At 34.3% G+C, this 27,556-nt stretch overlaps 1 protein-coding gene across 7 annotated transcripts in view; it reads right to left on the bottom strand.

Moving 5' to 3' along the window:
* LOC143255837 (netrin receptor UNC5C-like) overlaps positions 1 to 26,877 on the bottom strand; it is a 247,732-nt gene extending 220,855 nt beyond the window's left edge. For 6 of the 7 annotated variants that reach the window (XM_076512145.1, XM_076512146.1, XM_076512149.1 and 3 more), the window contains exon 1: positions 26,090 to 26,376. In XM_076512145.1, coding sequence (XP_076368260.1) covers positions 26,090 to 26,243 — 154 coding nt within the window. In that variant the 5' untranslated portion in view covers positions 26,244 to 26,376. Of the gene's footprint in view, positions 1 to 26,089 lie in introns of all 7 variants that reach the window. The other variant, XM_076512153.1, reaches the window with a different exon arrangement.
* Between the last annotated feature and the right edge of the window lie 679 nt (positions 26,878 to 27,556).

Here is a 27,556-nt window from a genome sequence, read left to right as displayed (position 1 = left end):
GCCAAACAAACAAATCAACCAAGGCTTAGAGCACACAGCGACACCTGGGCATTTGCACGCAACAATAGTTGAAGATTAACGATTTATAATTGAAACAAAATGAACACTAACTTTTCAGGTTGCACAGTCAACATACATTTTATATGCGAATAGTTAGTAACAAATGGCGTACTTTTACTGAACAAAATTCAAGACTGTAATTCGCCATGTTATTATGCAGACATTTAATAGAATCTAATCTTTAAATGGATCCTATTTACATTTTTTGTCTCTATTCAATTCCATTACGCTGATCGTTGTTATTTTTGCACCCATATTTACCAATACCTCCCTACACTCAGTAGCTCTAGCGAATGGCTTAAGCTGGTGATTAGGTAGAAAAAGAATAACAAAAACAAAGAACAAATTATGTTGTGATTTATTTTAACTTTATCCAGTTCGATTTACGTGACAGACCGTAATAACTTTGTATTTGCTCGATTTCCATTCTTTTGTGGAGAAGCAATAAACGATGAAACAGTAATAATAAATATGTTACAATTTGTTATTTATTTATAAAAAATTCTTTATTTATAGTGGAGGTTGTTATTTACAGTCGACAGGAATCAAAAGTCTAAGAACAGGACCACCGATTAAGAAGGATAACAGGGGGAATACCCTGGACCCGGGGTCATTATGGGGCCTGTGCAAAAGCTCGCAAAATAGACTTTTCAGAGTGCATTAAAAAATGTTATCATGGAAAAGGCTCGGAGGGTTATATTTTGTAGTAAACTGATATAATGGGGGCCTATATGTACATTATTACTGCCGGCACCGGAATAACTCTCGGCACCCCTGTTCAAGAATAATGGTACACTCAATATATTTAAGTATATGTATATTTATGCACCATTTTGTCGTTATGGATTATGAATTAACGTTCGTGACTATTGCAGATTTTTCGACAGAATGACACAATATAGAACTTGTGGTTAATTTCTAGAAAATATTTTCTTAATTTTCTTATTCATGCTATACCACTGTTTACCCATAAACTTAAAAAAAAACAAAAACAGAGCGGTTATCCATTACTTACAATCTGTTACTGACAATCTTTTTGCACAGGACTGTAAGGAGAGCATATTTAGAAAAGTATTCACTAATGTTATTCAAAACAGCGTGAATGAATACGTTGTTGCTCAGTGACTTGTAAGTAGGGTTAACTGATATTTAGTGGTTTTAGTTCAGTCGTGCTTAACTTTTGTTTCTCGTGAAAACAGATAAACACAATTGTTTGATTAGGTTCCAAGACAGACTCAATTATTACTCCACCAAATTGTTCATGTATCTCACCTTATAAAAGAAAATGTGATCGCTTGGTGGCGTAATTTAGCCAAGAATCTGAATACATTTTTAGGTAAGTCACTGACTTCGTCTTTCCTATTGAAACCCAGATTGGTACATATATTTCGACTGTTTTATATCAAAGTTTGTTGGCGAACAACAATTCTACATCAAAGCTAGCACAGCACTACGCATTATCAAGCTGTGTTCTTTTAAAGTAATTAACAAAGTGGAAACTATCTATTACCGTGTACGTGGCTTGCTAGTTAGGCCTTTTCATTTGCAATTCTGAAAGTCGAAAGCTCGGATCCCTTTATCGAACATGTCAGTATCTCGTTTTTCTGTTAAAGAGAAACCCAAGAAGTGGCGTTGGGTAGCGTTGACTAGTTGCCTTCTCTCTAGTTTGTAGCTTCTAACTAAGGAACGACTAGTGCAGAAAGCTCTCACAAATTTGTCATAAATTCAACAAAAACAAATAAGTTACTGCATTTCTGGAATTCTGACCAAATTTGTCCAATAATGGATGAAATAATGCGTCTCATAGGACATCCCAGTTTGTTTGTTCTGAGAACTCTATAGAAAAAATCCTGAGTGTGACGTTATTGGTCTTATAGTTTATTGGACATTATTTATCATCAATAAATCATTTCTTTCGATTTTAAGCAGATATCTGAGAAGGTTATTTTCTTTGCAAGCAGACTTCAGTATTTTCCATTTGTTATAAATATTGGAATTGCATGCACCTTCCCCACAGTAAGTTAGCTGTCTTACGTGGAATGATATCAGTGTTGTCCTCATCTGTCTTTAAGATAACTGTATTGGATTTTGTTGTAACTGACTGAGAACTGTTACTTTTGAAAGTTCGTAAGTTTGGAAAACAGTTCATTTATAATTACATTATTTTGCTGTTGACATCACAACTCCAGAAATTTGTTTCGAAACGTGTTCCAAACTGTCCTTCTTTGGGGCGATTTCATAAAAAATAGAATTCTAAGTAAGTTTTGAAAGCCCATAAAATGTTTATTGAACAATTTAGGTGAAATAGCACATTTTGAGTATGTGGGAAGTTGATGACAAGAAATGTTATGAATGATCAAATGAGATTCTTTCGAGAAAAAAATAAATTAAAGAATTTCGCTGCTTCCTTAAATAATAAAGTTTGCTTTTAAGTTATCTAAACCTGAAGAACTAGTTTTCAACATTAAAATATTTAAATAAATATGATCCAATTTGTTAAATTGAGATTACAGCAGAAACTTGACGTTTTAAAGTTATTTTGTAAGTAATATACAACACCTTAACCATTGAATATGAAAAAAAACACTTTATCTGTTCAAAAACATGAGTTTCAAATAAGAAAGATGTGTGAACCATATCTTCTTATCACACATCTACCCTAACAGGATTACCATTTCATTCTAATAACTTTGTACCTTTGATTTACAAAAACCCTGATAAAATAATAAGTAATCATGAGCTTCAGTGAGTTGATTAAGAGTTTTTGTGTGAAAAGGTTATTAACAAAATCTTGTAAATAATAAATGAATAAACTTACTGTGACTTTTGAAGTCTCAAAGAAGAATAGGACACTGTTTTTATATTTTAGAGGTAAATAGTTATACAACGCACAAAAAACATTCACATGTACAACCTAACAGTGTATTTACAACACAAAAAAATCCACATACTCCATCATGGACAAAACTGGCTTTAAACAGAAGTTCTCAGATAAACATATTCCTTATAGAAAGAAAAGAGGGGCTGTACGTGAAAAAACAGGTTGGCTCACAAAAGATAGAAAGATTAGAATAAATAAAAGCATCACAGATTTAATATATTTAAATTGACTGGTATGACGGTATATATTAGAAGATTAAGAAAATTGGTGCAACAGAAAATAAGGACATAAAAAGGATGTGTGAACAAAGAGTGACTGAAACTGTAAAAAATCAACACTAAGGATTTCTTTAAATGCATTAAGGGTAAAGAAGATATTAGAATGAGGTTACGACCTTTAAGGGATGACACAGAATGATGATGAGATGGATGGATTATTAACTTTTAATTTTTTTTTCAGTTCTTACTAATAAAGGTTTAAGCAATATTCACATCTTCAAGAGTTGATAGATGGAAACACTATGATCACTTTCATTCTGAGTTTGGTTAGAAAATAAGGCTTCACGGCCAAATATTATTTACTCAAGGATTTTGAAGGAGGTCAGGGTTTGGATATGTGAGTCACTCGCTACTGTTTAAATACTCCTTAAATACTGAGCAGGTATCAGAGGATTAAAAGTTGACTAATGTAATTCCTCTTTTCAAGGGAGGTGATAAAAATTATCCTAGTAATTATAGGCCTTTTGGTCTTACATTAGTTGTGAAAAAAGTTTTGTAAAGTTTGAGAGAAGATGTTTTGTAAAGTTATTTAACAAAGTTTAAAACTTTACTGGATAGTCAATGTAGTGTCACTAAGAGAAAATCTTGTCCTTACAAATCTTTTGAATTCTTTTAAAACGTTAATGATTATGTAGACGATTTGGTATATCTCGATTTTCAGAAGGCATTTGACAAGGTTCTACATTAATAGCTTATAAAGAAATTATCTCTATAGGTGTGTTGGATAATTTAGATAATTGGATAGAAGAGTGGCTGAGCGAAAGATAGCAGAGAGTTGTTACAAATGGAGTTCAGTCAAGCTGGATTAATGTTACAAGTGGGGTACCTCAGGGCTCAGTCTTAAGATCTTTGCTCTTTTTGATTTACATAAATAATATAGCCGAAGAAATGTTTAATAAATTACTTAAATTTGCTGCTGATATAAAGGTCTTAGGTGTTTCTGGCTGTGAAGAGGACGCTACTGTTTTAATTTATATCATTTAGTGAGTTAGGCAAATAGGTGGCAGATGGGTTTTTAATTATAATAATTGCAAGATAATGCATATGGGTTATCATAATTTGAATTATAAATATAATTTTACGGAATAACCTTAACAGTGTCATGAAAGGAAGAGATCTTGGTGTTGTGGTTACTCAGTCTTTTAAGCCATCCAAACAGTGTGCTGTTGCTAGTGGTAGGACTAATAGAAATTTAGTTTGCATCTACAGAAATACTGAAAACAAGTCTAAATTATGTTATAATTTCATTGTATACGCCACTGGTTACGTAACATTTGGAATACTGTGTTCAGTCTTATCTTAGGAAATGCAATGAATTGTTGAAAAGGGTTCAGAGAACGGTTACTAGAATGATGCCTGGGATAAAGGGATTGCCATACGAGGAAAGTTTAAGATCTTGGAAAGTGTTTTCTCTTGAAAAAATAAGAATTGGAATGGATCTGATAGAGGTGTTTAATATTCTTGAAGGAATCGATAGTCTTGATGCATCATATTGTTTCATAATTAATGCTAAGAATAGTATGACTAGGGGACAAGAACATAAATTTTGGCAGGGTAGGAGTCATCTTCAGATAAGACACTTTTATTTTACTAACAGGGTGGTTGGCCTTTGGAATGGGTTGCCTTTGAATGTTGTGGAGACAGTTAATTTAAGTAAGTTGAAGAGAAAGTTTGATAACCATATTAATAAGGACTGGTGTAGAGGATAGGGCATTCTAGATGAAGTAACAGGTTCCTTGTTCTCCGTAAACAATAGGTTATGTTATACTTCTATGCATACCCAAAATGTCCACTAAAGTATATTGGTTTTACCGCCAGGTTTCAGAAGAGATAAAAATAACTTTAGAGATTTAAAAATTGTATCTCACTATCATCGACATACACATATTGGAATGGAGTGACGTTTAGCCATCCACACAACAGTTCAAAATTATTTTACTGGCCATTAATAAAAGTGGCATGCGTACATTAAAAAACAACGCGATTCGAATAAAAAACTAGTGTTCAACAACAGATATCGGGTTCTACCTATGAAACTTAAACTCTATCTAGTTTGTAGAAACTTTATTATATAACCCAAGTAACGGCCTATTTCTTCTGACAAGAACCTCTGCTTGTAGCTAAATTATATTAATTTTTGTAAAACCATATATTGGGTTCATTGGGATAATGAAATTTACCAATAAAGTTAGAACAAAAATTGCGATTAAACAACAGTAACATGGAATATAAACAATATTGTTTGTTTCTTTTGAATTTCGCGCAAAGCTACACGAGGGCTATCTGCGGTAGCCGTCCCTAATTTATCAGTGTAAGACTAGAGGAAAGCAGCTAGTCATCACCACCCACCGCCAACTCTTGGGCTACTCTTTAACCAACGAATAGTGGGATTGACCGTCACATTATAACGCCCCCACGGCTGAAAGAGTTTGGTGCGACGGGGATTCGAACCCGCGACCCTAAGATTACGCGTCGAACGCCTTATTCCACCTGGGCATGCCGGGCCATAAACAATATTCTAGAAAAAGTACAGTAGTAAACATTTCCATTGATATGTGAAAATTTTAAACTAAAGCGATAACCAATTTACAACATGCGGTGTGTGTAAAATAATCATTATTCTGTTTTTGAGTTCTGATTCATAGGAAATAATAAAGGATAATAATTACAATGTATGATGGCGTCTCGAAGTCCTATCATTCAAAGAGAAATGGTTTAAAAGCTTTAGCATTATTACCGTTCCGTCTGGTGTCCGTCTTATTGTAATATTTCCCAACCCTAAAATCTGCTTTCCGCTAAGGTCATCATTTTACATAGGAAGTAGAAAACAACAACAGAAGTATAAGAAATGTACGCACTATAATAATTACGTGTGTTTAAAAAAGACATTTATTGACTTTGATTATCTAAAACTTACAGGGTTGTTATAAAAAAATACGTTTGTTCAAAGTTGCCAGTGTATCCTAGAATGATTTCTTCAGCCAGACAAGAAAAAGCTGCTTGCGTGACAAAAACCATGACAGCTTTATCTTTATGTTTTCCGCTATCATTTGTGCACGTCAAAACAATCTGAAAATTCTATTCAAAAAGGAACTGTACGTTTTATTTGAGTGCCAGTTATACACACACACACACGAAAAGAACAGGTACAAATAGGTCCGTAGTTAGGCTATAATCAAAAGTCTCAAAAATACAAAACAAAGCCAACCATCCATGGATAGGATTTTAGTAATGTTTATATACAAAAGTAACTATACATCTGTTCTCCGACTTTCAGACTAATTTTGTTACTTTTACTAATAAAAACAAAAGCTTCCTTTACTTCTGTTACCAATACTAACTTCTGGTCATAGAAGGCTACCATTTACTTAGAGCAAAATTAAGACACATCAACATGATAATGAGTGTAATAAAACATACTAAGTGTTATACTGAACATCTGTTTAACTTTTCTGAGTCGAAAATAAGAATATTTTTGTAGTGCTATGATAGAAATGTAGTCCTGTTTGTTACAGTACGTACATAACATTTAAAATAACAATTGTTGAAACCGATCGATTTACCAGCTTATGGCACGAAACCTGTCTATTTTACAGTGGAGGGACCATACTAGTCCGTTTTCGTGGAATAAGCTATTTTTTTTCCTGAAATGAAAGAATAACAAATAAGCAACAACATGATAAATTTTAGATATGTTTTTTTGTTTTACGGGTTTGCTGAAAAAGACAACAACAAAATGCTGTAACAATATTGCGACATAAAATACTAAGCCCTTAGCTACAGCAAACACTAAAGACCTGTTTCGCCTCTACCTCGAGTATATTTGATGGTGGAGTCTGGAAACAAGAAGGAAGAGATGAGAAAGGACACTACTGTCAAGATATACAATATCTACAAAAAATGTTAAATTATTTTACCTTGGAATGTAAAATGCAGTTGCAATTTGGCTTCTTTTTTGTTTGTTTTTGAATTTCGCGCAAAGCTACACGAGGGCTATCTGCGCTAGCCATCCATAATTTAGCAGTATAAGACTAGAGGGAAGGCAGCTAGTCTTCACCACCCACCGCCAGCTCTTGGGATACTCTTTTGCCAACGAATAGTGGGAATGATCGTCGCATTATAACGTTCCCACGGCTCAAAAGGCAAGCATGTTTGATGTGACGGGGATTCGAACCCGCGACCCTCAGATTACGAGTCGAGTTCCTTAACCACCTGGCCATTTCGGGCTCTTTTTTCACTTTTATTGTTAGACGATTTGAGAGATGGGGTATTTCCAATGTTATTTGAGAGATGGGGTATTTCCAATGTTATTTGAGAGATGGGGTATTTCCAATGTTATATGACTGGCATAACGCAGAAAACCAAGAAAAAAAAATTATATATCTGGTGCATGTGTATATAAATATTTGCTTGTTTGTTTTGTTAAAGAGCGACTTTGTTACTTATATGTCCTCTTCATTGTTGTATAGCTCCGATATATATAATTCTTACATTAATTTACGTTTTACGTTTGTGAATTAGTTTACTTATCTGCGATCTCCTCCCACTGTTTTGGAGTTAGTATGATCAAACTTGTAGGAAAGAGTAGGACTTAAGAACTGTTTCTATTTATACATAGTATGACTTTCCTATCCAGGTATGACAGGGGTCTAGAAATAGGTTTTCAGGGGCGCTGAACCCGACTCTGCATAACGTATCTCAGCACTTTCATATGGGACTGTTAACTTTAAAAGGAGTTACCTTCTATTCACCATATATGAAGTCACTGTGTACGATTGTTCTATTACTTCCATTCGTTAGAGTAAAACTGTCACAATAGAAGTTTGTGTATGTATTAGCGGTTGTATGATTAAATATTTTAATGAAGAAAAACAACAAAATGCTTTGAAAATATTACATAAATGGCTCGAAACATAAAGCAGACAATTCAGTTTGAAGTTTTATTTATGTTGTAGGTAAAAATCACAGAAAACTTGTCAATCATGTAGGTAGTGGATGTAGTTGGCTTGTCTCCCCTCTCTCTGGTCAAAAGTTTTAAAATAGGCATGAATATTCTCAAACATTGGAATATCTGACCTGGCTGTCCAACTCGATGTTGTTCAGGTCAAATATACTTCAGAACCTCTGTCTTACGATTCCACTCTACCAGCGCAGACTGTTGCCCCTGGAGACTATCAATTCTTAAATCAGTCTCTTCTTTTCAAGCTGTGATCTATATTCGACCTTGAACTACTCGCGGATCATGTTCACGCTGGGCTCAAACATAGAACAGTTTGCTCAATAGGTACAGGAAACTTGACACTCAATATGGTCTTTTTTTTTAAAGTAAGGATTATACACTTTTTATCTCGTGTGAGAAAACTGTATGGATAACTGACTATTAAAAAAAAAAATGTATATCCACAGGAGTAGTTGAATGGGAAGCTAAGACTGCGTAGATTTGTGGTTCTCATCAAAATACAATAATCCCTGAAGACAATTGTATTTTTAGCCATTACTCGTTCTATTCGTCAGTAAGAGTTTCAATCACATTATTAGTAAAACCCAATATTTTTATACATGCATAAATTCCAATTATTCTCACTATTTCAACTAAGCAAGGACTATTTTAGTGAACGCCAGTTCTGTATCACCTGATCTTCATTCTAATATTTTTATGCGTAAATCTCACACGAACAGATTTTTCACCCTTTCTTAAATGCGTATTACTTACACATTTGGCTTTCTTTAACGGCCTTCTCACACGCATTTATACATTTATATTTATTTGCAGTTTTTTTTCATTCAATTCACGGGAAAATCTTAACCATTCGTACACCAGTTTTAGCCCTCACTTACATCAATGTGCTCCTTTGTCTGTTCCTATGTTATTATCTGTCGTTCTACCTTTATTTATTTTACAGGCTTACTAAACATCGTCAGACAAGATGTTTAATAATAGAGTGTATCTGTACGAATCAGGGAAACACAGTGCTAATTGTATTATAATCGGCAACTAAGTCCTGTAATAACATACACGTAATACTTGAAGACGTTTTAATCTGTCACTGCACATTACAGATAAGCCGATTAGGTTATTACTAACCCACCCATTCTGTGTAATTTGTCCATGGTTCTAAGTTATTAGAAGTTAATCTATTGAAATGAAATAACTGTTACACATGTAAAACGAACGTTTTAAATGTCTTTCTTTACAAATGGAACAAAGTAATGATTGTTAAAAGCAACCAAGCGAAGAAGGGACTGAACGGGGTCGACTTTCAGAGACCTTTTAAAGCTTTGCAATCTATAGCAACATACAGTGGATTGAACTAAATTATCCAGTGACTAAGCACTACTAATGTTCTAAAAGATTGTATACAAAGGGTTTATATAAATGTGTGAATATATATATAGAAGGAAATAGATTGGAATTTCAGTTTGAGTATAGTAAACTGACGATTTAACAGTCTCCTTAACAAGTGACGTATTTCAATACACCGTCTCCCTTACTTGCTGTAAATTAGTGGTTAGTTTGCTTAGATGCGTATCAGAAGTTCGAAGATTCTAACCCGCTATATATCATTGAATACCCTCCGCAATTTCAGTTTTGGGCACTTTATAAAAAAACACTCAATCTTGACACTCGTTAATAGCAGCTACAACAGCGGTAGGTTCTGCTGACTGGTTGCTCTCCTTCTGGTCGGTACTTTTAAATTAGGGCTAGCTATGTTTCAGCCTTGGGTCATTTGATCCGGCTACTTGCCCATATGCCACGTAAAGTACTGTTTGCTCAGGCAGAAAATATCAAATAGTTTTACATATTTTATCAATTAAAAGAAACTTTTATTGAGGTACAACAAAAACGAAACCCATATGATAAGACTGACCATCTGTCTCATTTCTACTGACCTTTAATTTAGAAAGCCAACACCTTTAATCTTTGCACATCAAGTGTTCCTATATTTCTGCAGTCATTTAAGGAAAGCAATCTAGGAGTCGAAAATGAAAACTTTTTATATCAAACTAGTTCTCGATTCGCATTTTAATCATTAGCTGTGCAGTTAACATAGCTAAAAATTAACCAAAGTCATTTATAACCAGAGACGTCCTTTACAGTAACTTATACTTACATATCTGTTCAGTGAATAGATGATATTCCAAACAAAGGATGATAATCTTCAATAGGTGGTTCAAGGAGCACATGTCACAATGAAACAGAAGTTGTTTCAGGTTTGTTCGACTTATCAAAAAAGTGGTCTTGTTTTACGTCTTTAACACGTTTAGATATTCACAAAAGTAATCACAGATCTTTCTTTGCACAAGCTATATAATTTGAAATGTCCTATTCACGAATTTTTAAGCATACTGTAATATTATTTTCCTTTTTTTACTACAAGGAAATGTCATAATGATTTCTCCCCGCAAGGGTAAAGAAAGCGTGATATATATCTATACAAAGCTTTCCACAAACATCAGAGATAAACATCATTAGAACCCATGTGTCATGCACATTGTATGTTCAAAAAGGCTCAATGTTGTCACCAGGTGCCGTTGGTACTGACAAAGGAGTATTTGTATTCTTTTATCAAACAGAAACACATCTTTTGAAAACTTTATCAGCAAAAAGAGGACTTCAAAAACCCATTTATCTGGCATAGCCATCTCCTCTGTTAGAAGTCTTGCGTGGGATTTTCCCACGCAGAGCAAAGCTAATCTCTACGAAAAACACGTGGTTTATCTCCTTTTAAGGATAAAGACAAAACTCTCACAGCAACAATTACGAATTTCAGTTTAAAAATGCTTGTTTAAGTCAATTTTCAGCAAGTATCAGTTTTGTGTGGAAAGTTTTCATATGTTTATGCATTTGCTGATTAGTAAATACAGGATGGTTTATAAATACACGTTTTAAATATAAAATTCTGATTATAAGGTAAAATACCCAGTAAGACTTTAATAAATAGTTTAAAATGCTGTGAATTAAAAACAATTATATTTCAGATTTTTAAGGTAAGTGTGGCAAAAATTTTAAAACTGATTTCAACTAGTTATCCGCAATTATTTATAATAGCCATCACACTCAAATGAACCTATCACACAGAAGTTAACGGGCAGTAAACACTAGTCACTTATGTTTCAACTACCCATGTGGTTAGTGCAATTGACTCACAACCCAAGGGTCACAGGCTCGATTCTCTGTCTCACCACACATGCTCTCTCTTTCAGCTGCGAGGGCATTACAAAGTGAAGTTCTGTCTCACCACATATGCTCTCTCTTTCAGCTGCGAGGGCATTACAAAGTGAAGTTCTGTCTCACCACACATGCTCTCTCTTTCAGCTGCGAGGGCATTACAAAGTGAAGTTCTGTCTCACCACATATGCTCTCTCTTTCAGCTGCGAGGGCATTACAAAGTGAAGTTCTGTCTCACCACACATGCTCTCTCTTTCAGCTGCGAGAGCATTACAAAGTGATGTTCTGTCTCACCACACATGCTCTTTCTTTCAGCTGCGAGAGCATTACAAAGTGAAGTTCTGTCTCACCACACATGCTCTCTCTTTCAGCTGCGAGAGCAGTACAAAGTGAAGTTAGTAAAATAATAATCCAAGAGTTGGCGGTGGGTAGTGATGACTAACTGCCTTCCCTCTAGTCTTACACTGCTAAATTAGGGATGACTAGCGCAGATAGTCCTTGTGTAGCTTTGCGCAAAAGTTAAAAATAAGCAAATTAGCTACCTTAAGGTTTCACGAATAGACGTCATATTGAAAAACTTTTAGAAAGTTCAGGTAACTTCTAATCATTTAAAAAACAAACTAAACTCCTCGTATGGATTTTTGTTTTCAATTTCTCCTCTTCGACCATGTTGTTTTACATTACATTCAGGTTTATTTTGAATTCAAAGATTCTGGGTTGGTTTTAGAGTTATTTTTAATTCAAAACCTTGCCGTTTGATATTTTAAAAACGTATTTTTGTCATAGTCAAATGTATTTAAATCTACTTAAATTTCAAACAGTGTTTGACTTACAATATATATAATTCACAAAGTATTGTTATAATGTATCTTCTCAGGACATTTGATTCGATCCACTTAATGTTGAAAAGTGACTAAAATGCAATGTTTTTCGTATGTTCATGAAATTACAGTTACGCTTCTGGGGCATATTATGATATTGGCACATTATATATCTAATAGAGAGTTAAGATTATATTAGATACGTGTTCCGGCATGGCAAAGTGGTTAAGGCACTCGACTTATAATCTGAGTGTCGCGGGTTAGAATTCCCATCGTCCCAAACATGCTCGCCCTTTCAGCCGTGGGGGCGTTAGTAAAAGAATAGCCCAAGAGTTGGCGGTGGGTGGTGATTACTAGCTGCCTTCCCTCTAGTCTTACACTGCTAAATTAGGGACGGCTAGCGCAGATAGCCCTGGCGTAGCTTTGCGCGATATTCAAAACAAATTACGTAAGTACCCACATAAACCAGCATAAAACTGGTTCAATACGACATTTTCTTCAAACATACGTTTATGATGTTTTTACAAACTCCTGTAATACAAATATATATACAAATACCTGCTAATGTGTGAATCTTAATCAGAATCACTTACTCAACACAGAAAGTTACCAGTAAGGTTTTGCCGTCGTTAAATGTTTCTAGATGTACATTTCGGACACTGCTGATACCCGTAGTGGTTGAACAGAATGTACGTTTCTACTGTCCAGTTAATGTTCAGATGTTGCCCCCTCAGTGGCACAGCGGTATGTCTGTATGCTGACACCGTTGAAAACTGGATTTCGAAATACATGGTGAGCAGATCACAGATAGTCCATTGTGTAGCTTTGTGCTTAACTCCAAACAATAAACAAACAACAACAGCAACAATAATGCGATATTCATTATGTAATTACGCAGGACAACAGCATTTCATCGAAAGTATTCGACGTATTATTCCGCAATATATATTCCGGTCACACAGCAAATAATTTGAAACGTCAACTTGCAGACATATGTTGATGTATGTCAGAGTTCAAAGATAAAAGTAAATAAGCCTGTTTCATTATTGAAATTTGTAAGTCTAATTATAGTTGTACAGAACTCTCATTTAGCAGACCTTATACTGCGTGGTGATTACATGGTTTAGTGGACTCCATCTGTAAAGATGTGAGAGCTTGGACGGAAGTTACGTCTCGTTGACACTAAAATAAGATCCGTAACTTAAGACCGTATATTGACCGTGCAATCTTAAAGTATCACTGGAATACGTTGGAAGAATTTGTTACTATAGACTTCCACCTAGTTTGGTCTCTCAGTTCAGACAGGCCTTTGTGTACCTTTGTACAAAAAAAACCGAAAAACAAGTCTGCGTGAGTTGCTAATGCTGGCCGAAAGACAAAGTGACATTATGTTCCGAAATATAATTAAAGGTGTACCTACAACTCACGGAAAGATATGCTACATACATTATATATCACTATTGTTAAAACATTTTATCCTAATTTTATGATCGCGAAGTTCATTGTAGCTTCTAATTCTTGCAAAGCTCTAAGAATTTATAGAAACTAGCTTAAAACACTCGTGTTCCACTGAGAGGTTTAAAGGCCCACTTCATGATTCACATAGACCTTACTTTACTAATAAAGCTCCTACATAATAGATACAGCAAATTTTGTTAGGACATTTGCACGTGGTTTGGTTTTCTTGAATTTCGCGCAAAGCTACACAAGGGCTATCTGAGCTAGCTGTCCCTAATTCAGAAGTGTAAGGATAGAGGAAAGGCGGTTAGTCATCACCATCCACCGCCAACTCTTGAGCTACTCTTTTACCAACGAACAGTAAGATTGGCCGTTGCATTATACGGTCCAACGGCTGAAAGAGCGAGCATGTTTGGTGTGACGCAGATTCGAACCTATTGCACATAGTACTTAAGCGTGTGCCACGATTGGTCCCACTAGCTTGTGAGTGAGACCCCGATGGGGCTAGGGTCACAAAACCTGGTATTAGATTTGGGTTCAGTTACCCTTAGAAACCTACTGAAAGACCGGCTATCATGCCTTGGTGATTTTCCGTGCTCGTTTTAGACTAATTTGGCCAGCTATTAGTAAGGAACTGTGCCATACACACAAGGATCATTTCAGACTAACCAGAGTCCGTCTACCACGTTAGGTCTTGCTAGTTCCAAAATTGTGGGACAAATTTACAGACAAAGAGATTCGCAAACATAGAGTGAATTAATATAGGATAATTGTGTGTCTTACCTTTCAGTTATGTTTTAGTCATCAAAGTGATAGGTATTTCAATTTGAACATCATCATATGCGACACTTGGGATAAGTAACCATGTCAGAAACCTCTAAGGTTCAGATGTAGCCGAAGAAAGGTTGCCAGTTATTAAAAGCTGGTACTACAAAGCTTTGGTCCTAGCCAGTATTGAACTGAATAACATAATTTAACAGTTACTCTTATCGCTACTCACAACTGAAAACATTAATCTTGTTCAGTAGCATTGCGCAGTAATCCTTAGATAATCCGGTGCACAGGTCAGTATGTGAAGATCTACATTTTAAAACTCATTTTAATAATGTGTAATATTAATGCTACTGATTTGCCCTGCTCTTGTAGAATCTTAAAATACACGTATGATTATAGATTCTCGCACTCTCAAAGTGTTTTTTTATAGCAAAGCCACGTCGGGCCATCTGAGAAGTTCCCCCGAAGGGAATCAAACCTTTGATTTTAGCGTTATATATCCGTAAACGTACCGCTGTACCAGCGGGCGACTTCTAGCATTGTAATTCTGCAGACATTCCGCTGTACCACTGGAGGGGAGGCAAACAATAATTCTCCATCATTCAACTGAAATAATTCAATGGATTACTCTACTTTAAGAGGCCCCTGGTGGGCTAGCGGTAAGTTTATGGACTGATACACTAAAATACGGGTGTCGATTCAACAACTAATATAATACAAATACAAACTCCCACCTTTCAAGCCAAATTAGAAAATGAATTATCTTCACATTAGTTTAAAATGTACAAATATCCTTGGCAGAGAATAGTGAGAAGATATTAAATTAGTTCTTATCAATTTCCGAGTAAAAATCTTATGTCTTCCATATTTATATAGGTTTGACTTTATCTCGTGTTGAACATCTGTAGATTTATTTTCTGTATTGGTTCTTTCAAAATAAATTTAAAAAGCACTGTTTATTTTTCAACATGTGTAAATATGCACCTCAAAAACAGTTCTTGTAAAAGATAAAAACCGGCCTAACAACTGATAACCGACGCGTAAGCATAACTCTTGTATGCATGACATTTTAAAATACGGTGATGGGAGCTTAATGAGAGCGTATAAATACACGCAAAGGTCAATAGTCAAATAAAAGCCGCAAGCATTTCTTATGGGGTGAATGATAAGTTGTAGCTAACTAATAGTGTTGTAAATAAATATATTTAAGTGTATCACCTAAGATATCTAAATATTAATATTTGACCATACATGTATTTACTATAAGTCGGTTTAATAAATTAACCAGCAAAGCTTAAAGAATTTCATGTCATACATGTAAGATAGTCCAATTACTTACCTACCAGAGCTTACTAAACCCTCGGTATAAATAAACTAAATTTAATCGCTTACTTACTGCGAATACCAAATTTGTATACTTCAGTGGCTTATACACTAGGCAGTTTTGTTACTTCGGTTAAATAACCTACACACGCCACTTCCATCCTGTTACCTTTTATTCGAAAATTTCAAATACCTAAGTTAACGATGTCATTATAACATTATTTAATGATAAGTCTAATTACAACACTATTTTTAGATTTTATTGAATACGTGATAAGTGTCTTCTCAAGCGTCTAAATCATCGAAATAAAAAAAAATTGTTTTCGCCCTATCGGTCGTCTTCGTCTTTATTATTATTAATAACGTCAAGATATTTTTGTTGTCGGATATTGCCTTAACTATTGTTTATTGAGCTTCCTTCAAACTGCACAAGTCGAGAAATAAAACATAAATAAACATATGTACTACGTAATCTATCCTCTAAGAACAGATTACACATAGTACGAATACAGCGCCAGAACTTTCCATATTCTTATGTTATCTTCACGTGTTTACATGTTCTCTTATTCTATAGTGGTCTAGATTACTCTTTAAAATTGTGTTCTGCACACAGAGATATCAGAGCTTACAACTATGAGTAAACACTTCACTTGGTACTTCTGTTTCATGTCGACAGTGGAAATGGTAAATTAATCGAGAAGAATTTGCCCTCGTTGTCAATCACTCCTTGTTTCAATAGTTCGATTTCAAAAGCCGCCACTACTACATGAAAAGCCCTGAAGAAGCTTATATACAGAGCCGACATCTACTGAAACTAATATGATGTATGATCTACAAATAAACGTTCGATATGGTAGCTTAGCTCAGCAATAACATGCGTAATTTGTATTATATTACATATAGTATTTTTAGGCTAGCGCCCCTCGTTGTCTCTGTTCATTTAGGTACACGTAATTTAATCTTTTACGAGCTATTACAAACAGTGTAGAGGACGATATATCGGGCGATGACTTGATGTATGTGCACTTGTTATAGAGGATTTCCTTCTATACGCATCTATAAAGCTAGCATTTGTACCAATACTTATCTAGTAGGCAACTAATCATCAATACATGTACACAAATTGTCCTTTATTTCATCAATGAAGACGTCTCAGTGTGGTGCACGAGGTTTACAGTAGTGACATAATAGATTAAGCAAAGAATAAAACAATTTCATAGCGAATATCGATTTTTTTTCTTTCAAATAACAAAGCCCTTTCAGGATTCGTGGGTTATGCTGAAAACGGCATATGCATCAAAAGTTTCCTCAATTGTTTTATCGGTTAATTTTTATTTGTTACTTTGAAATAATCTTCAGTATTAATAGTTAGTCGTTGGTTACTTTGAGTAAATTACATTACCACACCTTCGAAAATGAATCTTTCAAGGTAATGGTGTCCACAAAAAGGTACGTTTTGGACTTATTAATTTCACATTTCGTGTAAAGTGAACTAATTTCGTAAATTATTAATTTATTTTGCTAAAATGTTTTCTAATCTAGAAAATAAAATATGATCAGTGCTTACATACAGACATGTTTATTATTTATATCGATCAATGTATATTTCAAAATCTGAAATATACTTTATAACAAAAAAAAAACAGCGTGTTGGATTTAAACTACGAAGCTAAGGATTGAAATCGATTACTTTTATTTCAGTATTGATTTATTTACTAGTTTCTACATCAAAATTCACATTTTATATTTAAATGCCTACTTTTATGAAGTCTAATAAATATTATGGCTCAAATGAAACCTTTATGACCGAAGGCACTGACTTGGTGATTCAATGCCCTTACTTACTACATTAGGCACAAAAATTGTTTCTTGGGTTCTATTGTTCATATATTGGAGTTACTGGTCCATTGTGCATTAATGTTTTAAATTTTAACTTAATTATTTACATTGAGACTGGAAGAAGCCTAGTTGGAATTGTGATTAATTTAATATAAACTACATGTTTTAGCATCCGGGATAAGTAAAAAAAAATCAGTAAATATTTTATTGTGTTTCCGAAAATTTTAAACAGCTCACTAACAGAACTCAAGTTCCTCCCCTCCTCAATAACTCTTCAAATTTATATCAACAAGTTTATGTGTTGTCGATCGTTCTTAGGGGTTGTGATGTGTAGTCTGTGAGTTGCGGAATCGAAATCCGCCGCTAAACTTTTTTGCCCTTTCAACTATAGACGTGTTACAATGTGATGATCAATCCCACTATTCGTTACTAAAACGTTACCCATTAGCGGTGGATGGCATTAACTAGAATATCATTTTAAAATTAAGGACAGCTACAGCAGAAAGCCCTCGAGTAGCCCTGCGCAAACTCAGTAATGAAACCAAAAGAACACAATTTAATATTTTTATTCCATAAAAAAAACACATGAAGACACAACAGATAAGAACTTATTATTCTAAATACTGTACTTGTAAGAAAGCAATAATAAGCTTTGTAGAGTAAACGAGTTCTTGTATTTATACCGTTTGCTAGACGTTTTATTGAATACATTTTGTTACATCTGAGATACTGCTTTTGGTAGCATAAACATACAAAAGCATGTTTTCAGAAAATATTTTGCACATCTGGGATACTGATTATTGTATAAGCATACATAAACATGTTTTCAGAAGATCTCCTGCCACATATGGGATACTGATTATTGTATAAGAATACATAAACATGTTTTCAGACGATCTCCTGTCACATATGGGATACTGATTATTGTATAAGAATACATAAACATGTTTTCAGAAGATCTCCTGTCACATATGGGATACTGAGTATAAGTATACATAAACATGTTTTCAGAAGATATCCTGCTACATATGGGTTACTGATTTTGTTGTACAAACATAAACAAACTCGTGTACATAAAATATTTTGCTACGATTCAGATACTGACTTTGTTAGTTGTAATATACACAAACCCCATGACTGGAGAAAGTAAAGTACTTGTAAGCTACTTGATATTTTATTATTTGATTTAACTGTATCTATGCAGCAAACCATATCTAATAAAGGAACATTGGTGATAGTGATTGAAACCTAATAAGGTTTTGCAGGATCTTAGAGCGATTTTAAATTAATAATTATTTGGAAAGTATTTCTTTTTATCAGTAACTAATTTGATTCTTATCAGTTGATTCACTGTTGAACAAACACCAATACGTTGGATAACTGCGAAATAAGGAGCAAGTTTAATTCAGTAGAAGTAAAAGAGACAAGAAACTTTGTAGACACATTCTAATACAGCCAGACTGACGACACAGTCTGTAGACTTAATGATAAAACAAAGAGCTTGTGTATATAACTCACAAAGTCTGTGTTATCAATTAAATGCATTTATCTAAGCCAAACAATTACACTGAAAGCCTTGAAATTTGATTACTGGACAGCTTACACGCACATGATCGCTTCCATGTCTGTTTTCGTACGTTACGGGCGGACGCCTCTTAATAAACGCATCTAAGACATACACTAAATATACACACTATTCTTTATAGAAATGAATGGGTATTTGTTACCTCAACACTGTCTTTAAACAAATAGGTGGTCTTTATTTTCTCTTTTTACGTAGAAGAAAAATGTGTTTTCAAAAGTTGCAATTTATTGTTATTAGAAACAATAAAAAAGCTATTTATCATGTCCAGGTTTGACAGACGTTGCGTGTATAATGTATTTAACATCAACAGTCTTTATGTTCAAATTTTACATCTACGATGCAAAGAAATATCGAAATAAATTATCAGAAAATTGTATTATAAATTATTGGAAACATTATTCTTCAGTTTCGTATTGCTAGGCCTACTAATTCATAATTTGCAACAGATTTTGATGAAAAATTAGACTGCATTACTTCGAGTAAAATGTTGAAATCTAAGTAGTCATAACGGAAGTAATCTTAAATATCTTGAAGTATTTCTAATACTGATTACGGGTACTTTTTCAAGATATTCAGTAACACAAAGAAATGTAACCATATATGATATGCATGGGTGTATTATACAACAGAGTCACCTGTGATATAAGAGCAAAGCCCTCATGGCATGTGCTCAAGTAAAAAAAGAAAAAGAACTCACTTACAGGAAATTTAACATGCCTCATAAGCATGATTTTAAATGTGATCACGAGCGCTTTGTTGTATTTTTGTAGTATTTCAAGTAAGTAAAGTAGTCAAGTTCGGCAATCTATGGTTTTAATTGAGCAGCAGCGAAACCTATTGCTGACATTGCATTAATTTTGTAATGGATTTCACTACATCGTCATTGTAATCTTCTTAGTGCGCATGGTCAAGTTAAAAAGCATTGTTTCACATCGCGAAAACACGCATATGAGTTTATTTGTCTGAATTTAAGCATATAACTACACAAAAGGTTATCTGTGTCCTGAGCACCACGGGTATCGAAACCCGGTTTTTACCGTTGAAAGTCCGCAGACACGCTGCGGTGCAACTGTAGGGCATCGCGTAAAGATTTGAAAATTACAAACCACTAAATTCTTGTACAATAAAAGTAGTACCATCCTTGCAATATGATGGACGTACACTGTATGATGTAACTATTCATTAATATGGTTAATTTGATTTCATAATTGTATCTGCTATCGAAAAACTGCTTTAATTGAATTGGAAATAGATATATATCTTGTCCTTCTTTAAGCAAAAATATATGTTGACTATTTAAATCACTACACGATTAATATTATCACCTTGAAACAATTCCGCCAGCGGTTATAATTAGATTTTCTTTATACTATACCCCGCTGATACAACGATAAGTCTACGGACTTACAACGCTAAAATCAGGGGTTCGATTTCCCTCGGTGGATGCAACAGATAGTGGTTTTGTCAAGAGAAAAACACACACACAAATTCTTCACGCTAGAACACTTCATTTTATAGCTCCTATAATTCTGCAAATCACACACACACAAAAGAAGCACAAATCAGACCTGAATGTGAAAGTTCAGAAAACTTTCTTCATATAGAAATTAACTAAATGGAGGAATAATAATAAAAAAACAACTTTAATTTGGACAACAAGACGTCTACGACTTTTGACTAAACTACATACTGGAACTTCAAGCAGTAAGGGTAAAGCTCTTTTTAAATGTCTTTAGCAAAAAACGTTTTAAAGGAAAAGCTTTTTAGTAATTATTTTTGTATACTCACTAGTAGAGCTAATGTTATTTTTCAACGTGCATGCCCCTCCCCCAAGTGGCACGGCATCATGTCTCAGCGAACTCACACATTAACAACCGGGTTTCGATACCTGTGGTAGGCAAAGCACAAATAAGCCCATTGTTTAGCTTTGTGCTTAATTCCAAACAAACTAAATCAATGTGCATGTATGCATACAAACACAAAAAATGTATCTAATGTTAAATTTCTGGACCAGAAATCTTTGGTCGTGCTAGTAATGCGAGGTGCTTTTATGATAGAAAAATTAAAAAAATATAATTAATTGACTCTACAAACTTTCCTTTTTAATTTATTGATTGAATTGCCAGTCAAGTTTTCGTTTTGACTTCTTTGACTGTTAATTACCTTCTAATACACATTTCTAAATATTTTAAAACTTTCTAAATTACCCTTCGAAATTAAATTTTAAATTGATGAATATAACAGACAGTTTTCACGTGACATTTAAAAACTTATACATCGACTTTCCTTAAACACGTGAAACAGCATAAAATCCACTCTCTGCTACAGCTGTAATTCTGTTCCTAAATTGGTTTTAAGGCTGTATTAACACAGATCTTTTTTCCAAAAGTCCTGTGTTTTTATGTTCATACATCACCGTTAATATAGTATCATTAGATTGGATCGATACATGTAAGGCGTGTAAGTGACGTTCGTGCATGCATATACGAAAATGAACCAGACAAGTGACATTTATGACTTAGTCAGTTAATCTTTGTGCCAATTTTCCCTTTTGAATATAATGTTCAACAAGACTAAACCGATTAAATTGTTTAAAATTAATTATTAGTTGGCTGTTCATACATGACAGTCTTGTCTTCCCTTCGCTGTCATGTCCAGACTACGAGAAAAGGGAAACAGTATCAGACAACGGATCGACATCGATGTTACTACAAGGAATTACTTCGGCTGTGTAATGAAAGATCGCAAGGAACGAACCGAGCTTGTTTAAATTTCAAATTATTATCAGACATTACCTCCATCTATCTCTCGAGCAGCACACGTGCAATGTACGCACGTATGTGAGACGAGTATATGTAGGTGTCTTTCATCGAATTATGCAACTTAATTGAAACATTGTGTACGCAACGTGTGCATAATAGTAGGATATTTCAATTACTAAAATAATTCGGTCCTATGTGATCGCTTGACAGTATGAACTGTGAACAATTCTATTGTAAATCAAAGGCACGCAAGCGGTCAATATTGTTCAGGAAAAGCTCGCAAGGTTGGTTGGTGCTTTTTGGTTTTATCTGTGTGAGTAGAAAATGTTCGTAATTGAAGTGAAACACTCTAACGTGTAAAATTTAGGTTATCTTCTGCATAACAAGAGGTGAGAAAATCATTATACTATGAAAATTAAAAAAAGAACAAAAATGCTAAACTTCTATCTGACCTTAATACAGGGTGTTCGGAAAGTTACTGTGCACTTATATATTTATTAACAGACATATTTCAATATAGAATACAGGAGGTAAATATGAATGACAATTATGAACAATGTTGAAAGTGGCCCCCATTGGCATCAATACAGGCCTGGATCCTTCTTATTTTGTTTCTAAACACCGCTATCAGTTGCTGGCTTGAAATAGACTGAATAGACATATGATTACAAAAAACTGCACAGTGACTTTCCGAACACCCTGTACTTAATTGCATGTCTGAGAAATCATTTTAATACATACATTTACAGATGTAATTTAAGATGTTTGTGAAATTTGATCAATATAAGAATATGGAAAGAAAAGTGCAAAGGTTTTGGAGTGTGTGTTTGTGCGTTTTCTTATAGCAAAGCCACATGGGCTATCTGCTGAGCCCACCGAGGGGAATCGAACCCCTGATTTTAGCGTTGTAAATCCGGAGACATACCGCTGTATTAGCGGGGGTCACATGTTTTTGAAAATAAATTGTCTAGAAATATTAAACAAAGTTCGCAAATGAGTATTTATTAGATTAATTTCTTGGTTCTATCAAGCATCACTGCAGGTTATTCGTAGTATAATTTTGTTCAGATTTTTATTCCGGAATGTGAAGTTACTGCGGGCGACGTTTAGTTTTTTCTTCTAATATTGCACAAATGTAAAACAATTTGTGATAAGAAAAACAAGTCGCATTCCTTCTCCCGTAACTCTCGTAGCTAAAACTAAATTGAAAACATTATTTTATCTCTTATTAGAATTTTGTTGTTGAAAATAATTTTTTCTGCTCTATAAACTGTATTTACAATGATTATATTGTTGACAATAAGCACATTTTAATACATTAAAAAAGTTTCCTGGCGGTTGAAATGTGGTAAAAAAGTGATAATAAAGCGCATTCAATGCTTTAGAATATAGAACTACTGTCAGTTTTAGTATTTGTATAATTTCTTAACGGTATTTCATCACAATTTGAATCACAAAAAGTACCTCTGGCTAGTTACGCAGATGAAAAATTATGTAAGCAGCATAAAATAAAGGTCCCCTGGTGGTACATCGATAAGTCTACGGAATTACGACGCTAAAATCAGTGGTTCGATTTCTTTCGATGGACTCTGCAGATAGCCCGATGTGGCTTTGCTATAAGAAAACACACACGCACATAAACATACAAAATGTATTACAGCCCTCTGTGACTTTGCAACTTTGCGTGACATTAATTAGAAGTTCCAAAAATGATACTCATGTGAAATCTAAGTGTATAGCTAATTTATCACAACTTAAACGCGATAACCTTACAAGTGTACACATTGAATTCTGAGTTAACTTATCGCAATAAACACACTGAATGCTCAAAACACATTAAGTTTAGAGTTACCTAATCAGTGTGTGTTTCTTTTTATAGCAAAGCCACATCAGGCTATCTGCTGAGTTCACCGAGGGGAATCTAACCCCTGACTTTAGCGTTGTAAATCCGTAGATTTACCGCTGTACTAGCGAGGGACTACCAAAGCACATACAGTGAACTTTCAAAACCTTTGCATTTTTTTACAACTAAAATTATTATGTGCTGAAATCCCACATATGAGTCAAATAAACAATAGCCTATAAAATTCAATGTTATTGTATTTTGAGAAATATCGATTTATGTACATATTTTAAACAGTACTTGTTTGTTCACATTAATTATATTAAACTTGAAGATATCCAAGAGTTGTTAAGAAATTTCGTATGTAATTTTTAGAACTCTAATGCATAACTCTGGAAATAGTATATATTTTGCCTACTTCATAGCATCATAATTTCACCAATTTATGTACGTGTGCTTATTCTTATGAAAAATAAACGACAAACAAAATTTCAGGATTTTTTAAAATTGTAATAGACTCACCTCAAATGACCAGTGTCAATTGGAGTGTTTATCAAGAAGAAATATGTTAAATTAACATGAAAACATCTACTTGATTGCTGAAATGTTCGTGTTTATTATTTTTAACTTGATTTAATATTAGTTATTTTATTATCCGAATTAAAAGTTCAATTTTCAACCAAGCGCGTAAGGCGTGCGACTCGTAATCCGAGGGTCGCGGGTTCGCGCCGCGTCGCGCTAAACATGCTCGCCCCCCCAGCCGTGGGGTGTATAATGTGCGGTCAATCCCACTATTCGAGAGTTGGCGGTGGGTGGTGATGACTAGCTGCCTTCCCTCTAGTCTTACACTGCTAAATTAGGGACAGATAGCCCTCGAATAGCTTTGTGCGAAATTCCCAAACAAATCAATTTTCAATTTTGCTTAAACAATGAAGAGTTAGCGTTATAATAAGAACTTTCATCAACTTGTATTTTTCACGGGTTACTCGTGAAATTAGTATAAATCTCTAAATGAGATTTATAACTTGACGATGGTTCTTGTATAACATTCTAAGTATCATATCAAATACGAAGTTTTAGTGAAATTAGAAAAATAGAAGTTTCAGATATTGGTAAATTATCCAATATTAGAGACTTTAATAGTGTTACAATTTTTGAATTTTGCGCAAAGCTACACTATAGTTTTTGTTGTTTTTTTTAAATTAGCGCAAAGCTACTCAAGGGCTATCTGCGCTAGCCGTCCCTAATTTAGCAGTGTAAGACCAGAGGGAAGGCAGATAGTCATTACCACCCACCGCCAACTCTTGAGCTACTCTTTTACTAACGAACAGTGGGATTGACCGTCACATTATAACGCTCTCACGGCTGAAAGGGCGAACATGTTTGGTGAAACGGGGATTGAACCCGCGACCCTCAGATTAGGAGTCGAACACTTTAACCAGCTGATTATGCTACTCGTGTTACTATTTCCTGCCCACATTGTTTCATTATCTTTTGTTGTTCATATATGACCTACGAAGAAAGTTTATCTCGAAATTCGATCAGATGGATAATAATATTGAGGTTCATAAGTCTATATTTTTGCTAATAATGCGTATTCAGATTTGATGTGTGTGCATGTGAAAACTACAAGCGATTGATTACACGTTCACTTGATACTATTTCAGACTGAAATTTACCGACAAAAATAATAATTGAAAATAAATATACATTGAAAGTAAGTTGTGTTGTAATAGCAATGAAGTTGTCTTCCTCATGTTTATTGAGTTAAAAAGGCCTTTGGTTGTTTTATGTTCTGTGCAATGAGTGGTCCAATAATATATACTTCCAAAGTCAAAGAATATATCTTAATCAATTGGTATTTTATTACTATCAAAGGTTTGCTCTGTTTGAAGATCGCAAAAGTAGTATATGAAACATAGGGATAAACAAAAAAAGGTCCAAAATTACTAATAGTTACCGTGACTCCTAGAATAGAGTTAGTTAGAAAACTGTAATATTAAGTTACCTTTAAGTATTATTTATATAGTAATGTATTATTACAGAAAACAACTCTGCATCTACGTTTCTGCACTAATTTAGTTCACTTTAATATTTTTATATTTTTAATTGATAACCATATAAGAAAGTAATTAATAGACTTTGCATCACACTTTAGATATATTTTATTCAAAAGACGTATTACGAAGTGTACTGTATAACGTACGCAACTGTTCATTCAAAGATCTATTTGTTTACAGTGTTTTAATGCTTAAAAGTTGTTCGGAAATAAGATTAATTTCCGCTAAAATTTACCTTCTTCAAATTCCCTGTTCGGAAAACTCTCTTTCTTTCTCCCTCGAGAATGCGCTGTCTCGCTAACCAAAGTCACCGAAATAAAGATTAGGAATCCCAGCAAGAAACAGAGGACAGACGAACACGTTGTTTTAATCTCCTTTCTGAGCCACATCACCACCTTCTGAGTATTTACTCACACTTGCAATACGAGTCAATAAAGAATTTTAAATCACACGCACTGTAATGTTCAAGTTCTCGCGCCTGCGTCTAGGCACGTGGGTAAATCTACTTTGGAAACCTTTGTATTTGACAAAAAAATTGAAATAATTGACTGAAATGTTTCGAACTCAGTTGATGTTCAGAGTGGATGGAACACGTGAGTATTAACTGCTCGAAAAATGAGCTTTTAAAATAGTTTATGGTACTTCGCGAACACTATTTGAAAGAAGCAAAACCGGTTTCAGTTTGAAATTAAATTAAACTATATTGTTATTTGTTCTTTATGTGTGTGTCTGCAGTTCGTAGATTGCGGCTTGTAAGTGCAAAACACGCATTTTTCCTTTTTCTTGTTCGAAACAATTGTAGCTACGAAATTCGCAAAGTCTCCACAATCGATGAAATTTTTCTTGTACTACTTTACAAAAAAAATGACATGTTTTTAGCTCTGTTGCTTACACCTCTATCTAAACAGCACTGGCTAGTTTCTAGTTTTATCCAAGCTACTTGCCCCCACGGGATCTGCACACATGCACACCTCCGCGCGCGCACGATAGACCCTTGCACCCTAACGTACTCAATCACGAAGTGTAAAAAAGTTAAAACAGGTTGAGTTCTATAACATTGTCAGCAGAAGTAGTCTGCGAAGTGAAGGATTGCTTCTTTCTTATCTAACTGAAACTCCTTAACTAACAACGCTTGTGATTGGTCTTCAAGAAAGCTAAGCGTCATTGGCTGTAAGTAGTGTTATCAAAGTGTTCTATCAGTGGAAGTAAGACAAAATGTGTATTTTTATCTTGAGGGTTGCCTGCAGTAGCAGTAATAAACCAAAAGGGGCCGTACTAAATATTCGTATGAAACGTATCTGTTTCGATAAGTCAAAGTTGCAACAAATACCCTAACTATACTGTCACAGGAATGATTCTAGATAACTTATTCTTATTCAATCCCAGGTTAGTGTCCAACACCATTTTTATTGTACCCTGGATTTATGTTCAATACAGTGAACTCATTTGGATTAAGAGATAAAAACTGTTTTAATGCATATAATGTTATTGAAAAATGTTGCAAAGAAAAGATTGATCAATTACACTTAACAAACAGCAACCAAAAAAAACAATGTACAAAACTTTTACGTTACGAGCAAACGCAGTTTGAGCATTATTTGAACTCACACCTATGACAGAAGTGTATCTTGGAGTCCCATTTCCCTAGTTTTTCGCTTTCCTTAAAATTATATTGCACGAGTTTTCTTGCACAAATAAAAGC

The sequence above is a fragment of the Tachypleus tridentatus genome, chromosome 7, assembly GCF_004210375.1.
Source record: "Tachypleus tridentatus isolate NWPU-2018 chromosome 7, ASM421037v1, whole genome shotgun sequence".
NCBI lineage: Eukaryota > Metazoa > Arthropoda > Merostomata > Xiphosura > Limulidae > Tachypleus > Tachypleus tridentatus.
Note: the sequence above shows the minus strand (reverse complement) of the source record. Positions and strands in the feature narration are given on the sequence as shown.